The sequence below is a fragment of the Corythoichthys intestinalis genome, chromosome 12 (assembly GCF_030265065.1).
Source record: "Corythoichthys intestinalis isolate RoL2023-P3 chromosome 12, ASM3026506v1, whole genome shotgun sequence".
Taxonomy (NCBI): Eukaryota; Metazoa; Chordata; class Actinopteri; order Syngnathiformes; family Syngnathidae; genus Corythoichthys; species Corythoichthys intestinalis.
Window position 1 is genome coordinate 28,880,921 of NC_080406.1, and position 8,455 is coordinate 28,889,375.

General features: G+C 38.6%; 1 protein-coding gene across 4 annotated transcripts; it reads left to right on the forward strand.

Annotated features, from left to right (window-relative positions):
* The first annotated feature begins 791 nt into the window (after positions 1–791).
* On the forward strand, positions 792–4,300 carry LOC130927506 (creatine kinase, testis isozyme-like). Of its 4 annotated transcripts, none has more exons than XM_057853391.1 (8): positions 792–997; positions 1,975–2,162; positions 2,234–2,388; positions 2,769–2,901; positions 3,048–3,219; positions 3,362–3,485; positions 3,597–3,786; positions 3,853–4,300. In XM_057853391.1, the coding sequence occupies exons 2-8, from the start codon at positions 1,985–1,987 to the stop codon at positions 4,029–4,031; spliced, it is 1,131 nt and encodes a 376-aa protein (XP_057709374.1). In that variant the 5' UTR covers positions 792–997; positions 1,975–1,984; the 3' UTR covers positions 4,032–4,300. The 4 variants fall into 4 exon arrangements, with proteins under 4 accessions (XP_057709374.1, XP_057709377.1, XP_057709373.1 ...); XM_057853394.1 differs by lacking the exon at positions 792–997 and adding an exon at positions 1,542–1,592; XM_057853390.1 differs by lacking the exon at positions 792–997 and adding an exon at positions 1,547–1,596.
* The last annotated feature ends 4,155 nt before the right edge of the window (positions 4,301–8,455 follow it).

Sequence of the window (8,455 nt, forward strand, 5' to 3'; positions counted from 1 at the left end):
TTAAATCAAAAGATGTAAGACGCACCTGTACGCTGAATTACATTTTTAAAAAAATAGTCTTTCAAAAATTAACTACGTACTGTCTGTACACTATTTTAAGTGAACGTTTCATTGTCTTCAATCTACCGCTAGAGAGCGACATTATATTGTGTTAATCTTGGTTTTGCCCTAATTACCGGTGGTAGTCTTGCTTGTACTGTTCAGTAATGCAAAATTATCTTTTTACAGAATTCTTAAACTTTTACTATAAAAAGAATAATTATTAACAATCTTTGTTTCGTTACTGTACTGTAATATAATGCATAATAAAACTACAATCTCTAGTCTATAGCAATGTTTTTGTAAATTATTTTTTTTTTTTTTAAAGTGAGTTTAAATTGCTCAAAAAATTACTATACATTTAAAAGGTATATAATAACATTACAGGAAAAAATAACAAATACATATAATTGAATTAAACTATATATATACTTAGAAACATCAAAATTTATTAGAATTTATTTGTATTTGCATACTTAACTAAATGATATGCATATATATTAAAAATAATAACAGGCCCTCATTCTATACATATTTACTACATTTTGGCCAACAATTTAAAGGGTATTCATTAAATTAGAAAAAGGTTAGTCAATGTCACTTATAACAACACACACACAAGAGAACTTGTTTTTCTCCTACCCATTATAAAAGCTTGACAACCAAAGCTGAAAGTGCGCATCCTGACGTCACAAGCGCAACGTCACGCAACAACCTAATGAACGTCACGCAACTACGTTTGCAGAAAAGCACCGCACAGATCCCACGCGCCACGCACGTTCCCTTGAAAAGCTTTTGTCGCGTCAGTCGCTCAACACGCGACCCTCTGACACAAGGAACATTGTAGGACGACAAATTTTACGCGTTTATATATAAGGCACAAGTTTGCTCCGGCCAAAAACTTGTTTGCGCGAACCTCTTTGCAAATCATTCGAGTTTATTTGTATTGCTGAATCAGGTAAGCACACACATCACCGTCATTATCTTGTCAAAATTGAAAATTTCTTACAATCGGCATTTTTATAGTATATTTATGTGAATTAACAAATGGTGGATTCTCAACAGTTTCAGAACGATTGAAATCAGTAGTTCACTGGAAAAGAGCCATGTATAAGGCTATCGGTTTAATTGCCTGATTTGTTATGGCCAAATCCACCAAAATGATTGGGTGAAGAAGTATTCTGTAAAGTTTTACTGCGACACCTTGGAAAATTCTGCATATTATGTGAAGTAATCATAAATGTCCTACAATTTGTAATGGTTCTAAATAAATGCTTATTCAAAATTGTGAATGAAAGTGTCATGCATGTGATGTTAAGGTTCTCACAAATTAATCCACTCTTTGGAGTGTACTGCAACCATTTTATGGAAAATTTTAAATTCATTAATTGGTTTAAAGATCCACAGGAGACAGTTTAACTTTGTTGTGAAATTGGGGGAAAAATTGGTTGTGACATCATAAAAAGTTGATGCTTTGTGACTTCATCACTTTAATTCCATAAAGCCCTTGATGCGAGTGAACATTTTCATTTGGGCTGCAAGTCTTAACAGTCGTAGGTGAAAATAAAATCTTGATTGGATACATCCTTGCCTGATTTGGCTTTAAGAGAAGAAAACTGTTTGATAGCAATTTATTGATATACTAGTGGTTTTGTTTTGATATATTAATAAAACTGACTAGGTTTGTTAGAATTTCACTTTTTCCCCCCAGTTTCATTCAGCTCCAGTACCATGCCTCTGTTGGTCTACCCTCGTATTTTAAAGCTAGTTTTGTCTTCCTTACCTAAGAGTATGATGACTATATTCACATCATTGACATTTTCATGTGACTGCACAACTGCTAGAAAAACGTGCTGTTGTGAGGGAAGGTTAGCCAAACAGCAGATGGACAAATGAGATCCTTGAAGTTTGTGTTTTGCTGATAATCTCTTATAGCTCTAAAGGAATGGCAAACCGCAAGGCACGGGGGTTGACGGCCGTGGATGAGTTCCCCGATCTCAGCCAGCACAAGAACCACATGGCCAAGTTCTTGACTCAGGACATGTATGCCACATTGAAGGAGAGAACCACTCGCAGTGGCTTCACTATCGACGGCGTCATTCAGACAGGAGTTGACAATCCAGGTATGTCAGCACAGTTCCTCTGAAGCCACTCACTACTTTGATGATGCATTCCACATTTTTTATGCTGGCAGGTCACCCCTACATCATGACCGTGGGCTGTGTGGCTGGAGACGAGGAGACCTATGACGTCTTTAAAGAGCTCTTTGATCTTGTGATTGAGGATAGACATGGAGGATACAAGCCCACAGACACGCACAAGACCGACCTCAACCCGGAGAACCTGGCGGTAAGTGTTTTACAAAATCTGAATGTTTTAGTATATCAATCATGAAAGATGAATATAATTTTTTTATATGATTTGGTGAAGGTGTAGGTACATTTACCTGACTTGAGTGCAGGCAGTGTGGGTTCAGTTTTCACTCATATGGTACAGTATGAATGTAAGTGAACGGTTGTGCATTGATAAGTGCTCTGCAGTCGACCAGATAAACCTCCCAGGTTTTCTTTCACCTTTTGCCGGTGTTTTGTTGAAATCAGCATTATAGAAAATTGATAGTTGAATGGATTTTCTGCTTGTCAACTGAAAATCGAAAGAACCAGTGATAAAACTCGATTATGTATGAATATATAATGTATGTATGTAAAATGTACATATTTCTGTTAAAGGGTGGTGACGACTTGGACCCCAACTACGTTATGAGCTCCCGAGTCCGAACAGGCCGTAGCATCCGTGGCTTCTGCCTGCCACCTCACTGCACCAGAGGGGAGAGGCGTGCTTTGGAGAAGCTCTCAATCGATGGTAAAGAAAATATTAATGACAATTTTAAAATGCTGCACACTGGACATAAGTCTCAAGGGAGTTTGCTGTTCAGAACTGGCCTGACTATCATCAATGTGTGTAACAGGATAGTCACATTTGAGTGGTCAACATGTTTTTGTCTCTAGCTCTGGGCTCCTTGACTGGAGACCTGACGGGCAAATACTACGCCTTGAAGAACATGTCGGATGCAGAGCAGCAGCAGTTGATTGACGACCACTTCCTGTTTGACAAGCCTGTGTCCCCTCTGCTGCTGGCCTCCAGGATGGCCCGCGACTGGCCCGATGGCAGAGGAATCTGGTGACAGCAGCCTTTTCAATCTCATACAGCTCCCAAAGAAAAATATATATTGGTTCCAACTTCCAAAGCAGCAGTGGGAAGTAAATAAGAAAAGTGTTTTTAGGCTAATAGTTGAATCACTCCTTTCACCTTTGTTCCAAAGGCATAATGAGAGCAAGACTTTCCTCGTGTGGGTGAATGAGGAGGACCATTTGCGTGTCATCTCCATGCAGAAAGGAGGAAACATCAAGGAGGTGTTCACCCGTTTCTGCACTGGACTGGCAGAGGTATGTACAAAGGTGTTTCTAAACCCGTGGTTCTCAATTATGCCTCCCTTGTCTGTTTCCTGAGAAGTTTAGAACCGTTGTTCTAAACATGTTTCATCTTATCCTTTTGAGATTGAAGCCAGGTTCAAGGAAAAAGGCCGTGTATTCATGTGGAACGAGCACCTCGGCTACATCCTGACCTGCCCTTCCAACCTGGGCACTGGCCTGCGTGCAGGAGTCCACGTAAAGCTGCCAAACCTGGCCAAGCACGCTGAATTCGAGGAGATTCTGAAGAGGCTGCGTCTCCAAAAACGTGGAACTGGTACTGGCACACTTATTTGGTTGAATTCATTTCTTTCAAGAGTGTTTAATTTTGTTTCTCCACCAGGTGGTGTGGACACTGACGCTGTTGATGGAGTTTTTGACATCTCCAACTCTGACAGATTGGGATTCTCTGAGGTGGAGCTTGTGCAAATGGTGGTGGATGGTGTTAAACTGTTGGTGGACATGGAGAAGACTTTGGAGAAGGAGGAGAGCATTGATGAGCTCATGCCTAACCAGAAATAAGCAAATGTTCTTTGTGTTCCCTACTTCTAAGAGTTGGGCCCTGAATGCAGTTTCTATATACTGCTTTATAACATGTGTGGTTGGGTTGACTTGAAATAAAATAAGCAGGAAACTTTTTTTGTTACGTAAGTGCCGACGCCTAAAAAAATGGTCCCTGGTTGTCACTTTGTTGGTAGGACAGTTAATATACGCAAATGTACAATGATGTCAGGATGGTTTACAATGATGTATTGTTAGTCCATTAAAGGGCAACTTAAGAGCTTTCCGGATTTTGGTGTAATTTTACGAATATAAACTTTGGACGAGTTCGTCAAAACAACCATGACATTATCAACACGTAATTGCAAGGATAATTAAATTTTAATTAACTAAAAATTAATTAAATTAAATTTTGATTAATTAAAATTTAATTAAATCTTAAGATTTCCCTCAATCTTTAAAGTACTTTTAAAGGGAAAGTTCAGAATATTTTACATTAGGCTAAATTTTTGAGTTAACGGGGGTTTAATTAGTCTGTGAAGATGGTTTCAACAAATTCAGTGCTGTTTTTTATTGCAGGGCTCCGGAGTGGCCAAGTTAGCGCAAGTCAATGGTGCTGCTAGCATGCCAATAAACTTGCATGAATGAGAATCACCGATGACCCATGCATTCAATAATGTTGGCTGTTTTTAGGATATTAAAACTTATAAATGCATGTCAGTAAGTGTGGTACGAACAGCAACATTTGTAATACAGCAGTTTTTTTTTCATTATATTTTTTTTGGGTAATGAAAGGGATTCGCCGTCTCCCAAATCACCCTCACACACTACTGTTTACTCTTTGACCACCGTTTTTACTGGCATGCTAGCAAGCACCAATTGCTAGCACTAATTTAGCAAATCCGGAGCTTTATATTACAGCACCCGACTAAACCCTCGCTAACAAATTTGAGCCTAATGTAAAAAACCCTGTTAAACATTTGAGGAATATATTGTTAATCCATTATCGCTAACCTGTGACCGGTTACCCGACATAATAGATTTAGGGTAAAAATGTCCAAAAAAAATTAGGATTCAATTAGCAAAAGCAAGTTACAGCTAAGTAGCAGGGTTCTCAACTTACGATCGATTCCCACTCAGAAATGTATTTTTAAATATGTCCTGTATTTTGACCTTTTCGAAGTGGTCACCCTACCTGCATTCCTGACAAGGATATGCGATGTTGATAAAGTATGAAAGGGGGACAAAAAATACAATGCTCAAGTAGGTCGAAATCCAGCGTAAGGCTACTGCACCTTAAAACATGGTTTTTCTTTGAAATAACTTGTGGTGATTTGGTCTAAACAAAAGTTGATTTGATTTTATTTGAATTAGAACACATCCATAACTGAACAGTAACGACATGCAGGTGACAATGTTTTTTTTTTTAGGTAACCTGTTTTGGTTCCTCGGTTTTATTATAGTTATTCTTTGTTCCGCAGGCCCTTTGAGCTCAATTTGACCCCCTTAGAATGCTTCAAAATGCACCAAAATCGGCAGGCAGGTCAAAGCAGGTGCAATATTTGATACTGTGTAAAGACAAATTCCAAATACATTATGTAGCGCCCCCTAGCTGTTATTCTTTGTCCAGCCGACGCTTCGAAACTTCGATAAAATGTAAAAAAAATAATAATTTAAAAGCGTAAATGTGTGTAGCAACCCCTAGGAACAAAAACATTTTTTTTTTAAAGGTGAAAGAGGCAACAATACAAAGGTTAAAACTTAGAACATATGGGGCGCCGTTTGAAAAGCAGCACATTCTGAAAATTACATTTTCTCACATTTAGCACCACACAGTGTTTAAAATGGTGTGAATTTTTTAAGTCACCTTTTTTTTTTTTTTTTTTTTTTGCACATTTACAACATTATTTAGCAACTTTTATATTTATTTTTAGATTTTGGACCTGATTCTTTAAATCCAGAACTAAATATTTAATTTAAATCTTAAACTTATATCCTAAATGCTAAATCAGGAAACGGTCGGAACTAAATATTTAGCCTAATATGCAAATTCACATGACTGGAGACCGGAAGTAACAAAATAAAAGCTGGTGGAGCAGCTCAGACTGTCTGTTTACGTTGCTTGAAAACGAATAAAACCTACTCAACGGTGGCAGTCAGCTCTTAGACATGAGTCATTGTGATAATAACAATATATGGGTAAAATACATATTTAGGAGAAACTATTTGAAGAGCATTTTGTGTGCTCCAGCTTTTATTTTGTTACTTTCTGTCTCCAGTCATGTGAATTTGCATATTAAGCTAAATATTTAGTTCCAACCGTTTCCAGATTTAGCATTTAGGATATAGGATATAAATTTAAGATTTAAATTAAATATTTAGCTCTGGATTTAAACATTCAGGTACAAAACTTCTTATTTCAAAATGAATATTTAAGTTGCTAAATAATGTTGTAAATGTGCAAAAAAAAAAAAAAAAAAAAAGTGACTCAAAAAATTTACACCACGTTTTAAACACTGTGGCGCTAAATGTGAGAAAATGTTGTCGTAATTTTCAGCACGTGCTGCTTTGCAAACGGCGCCCCGTAAGAATATGAATGGGATACCATACGCGGTTCCCAGAATGTCGTTAGTACTACCAGACCCGGCTGCAGAAAGAAATTACAGGGGGGGCATTACATTTTTTTGGGAGGGGGGGCACACTTCTTCAATGTAAATTTAGCCGTAACAGTGGCGTTTTTACCCGTTATATTTTCTGATGATAGTGTCAGTCAATGAAACTGCAGGAGGTGGCAGCGCTATCCTTTCATGTTGACTTTCGGCCGCGTCTTTGTCATGGCTTGAGTTCGTCTTTAGTTTCTTGAAAAAAAATACGGATGTCCATTCCAATTTGAATTAGCAACGGAGGAGCCGCTCAATCGCCATTTCTGTAACCGGAGCAATCCCTATCCAATCGCAGTACACAATAGCAGGTGTTGTGCCGAAAAATAGCCGCCCCGTGTGAAATGTCCCCCCTGACGGGAACGCTTATTTATAACGCTTTATTGAGGTGAAAACATCAAATGTTTTCATGGACTTGTTACAGTAATGGATTTACGACTGTAAAATCACTTTTAAATAAATAAATTAGACAAAATACTAGTACTTTATTTTACTAACAAATCGTGGACTGGGCCACATAACCATCTTTGAACAGAAATGTATTAGTCTACAGGTTTTCACGACCATATCTCAATGACAATCACACAGTTATGACATTTAGTTCAAGCAGAGTAAAATAATACATATATTCACGGTATAAGAAAATCGTTTCCATGTCCATCGATTGGTAAGAAAAACATGTACGAGTGACGTGTGGGCGCTCAACAATACAACAAATAAATCAAATAAACGCTCAATAAAGCGTTATAAATAAGCGTTCCCGTCGGAGGGGGACATTTCACGCGGGGCGGCTATTTTTCGGCACAGCACCTGCTACTCAGCCCGCCCCCCTTATCTGTAATTGGCTAGAAATTGCCTACATTCGCTGCTGTGATGGTGACGACAGATCACGATAGGATGACTAGAGCAGTGTTTTTCAACCTTCTCTCAGTCACGGGACGTTTTTACGTTGGAAAAAATCTCGCGGCACACCACACCAAAATGTTCCAAAATTAATTTCTGTATAGTATATTTAATTATAAAATGATTTCTCAGTATTTATACTTACGCAGTGTGAAACGTTTAGCAATTAGGCTTGAAAAACTATCAGACAGGGGACTTGAGCAATGCATTTAAGCACATCAGGGCTGGTCGTCTCGCTGACAATGGCTTTGCAGACAGGTAGTATTAACGTCTCTGCCACAGTTTGGGACTTTTGGGATTTAGCAACAAAGTAACTGGCTTTCAGGGCGTTCTTATTTACCTTCGTAGTTTTCCTCAAAAAAGTTGCCCATTTCTCTGTGTTTTCACGAAGGCGTACAAAATAATCCATCGACTTGTTCTGAAGCAACGGGGGTTCATTTGGAGATGAGTTTAAGCTTGTGTGGCGCCATGGCGCTAGATAGCCGCTCGTGTCGCGTTCAAGATCTTCTCGGATTTCTAGGTATCTCCCACCTAGCGGTCCTCGATAATGTGTTGGAATAAAACAAAGAGGGAGGATTAACGGTCGTCACATATGGATAAAATGGAAAGGACACTTTTGTATATATCGACACTTGACGAGTCAAATAATGAACAGTAGAAGTGCTGGGGTCCACGTTGTTACGGAGAGCAAGGTGGCTGACGGCTAGAAATCCGAGCAGTTCTTGAACGCAACACGACTCATCTGCACACAACCGAGAACTTTTTCCACATTCCTTCCTTCCTTCCTTCCTACTGCAACTTTGCCCGACGATGTTAAAAAAAAGCGACATTGGATAATTTCTCGCGGCGGCGGCACAATCGATTGAAAAACACTGGAATATA

Excerpts from the sequence above, each read along its gene's own strand:
- LOC130927506 (XM_057853390.1), top strand. The coding sequence starts at position 1,550 with ATGCGAGTGAACATTTTCATTTGGGCTGCAAGTCTTAACAGTCGTAG. Across the intron at positions 1,597-1,974 it reads GCAAGTCTTAACAGTCGTAG|CTCTAAAGGAATGGCAAACC; the intron begins GTGAAAATAAAA and ends AATCTCTTATAG. Across the intron at positions 2,163-2,233 it reads GACAGGAGTTGACAATCCAG|GTCACCCCTACATCATGACC; the intron begins GTATGTCAGCAC and ends TTATGCTGGCAG.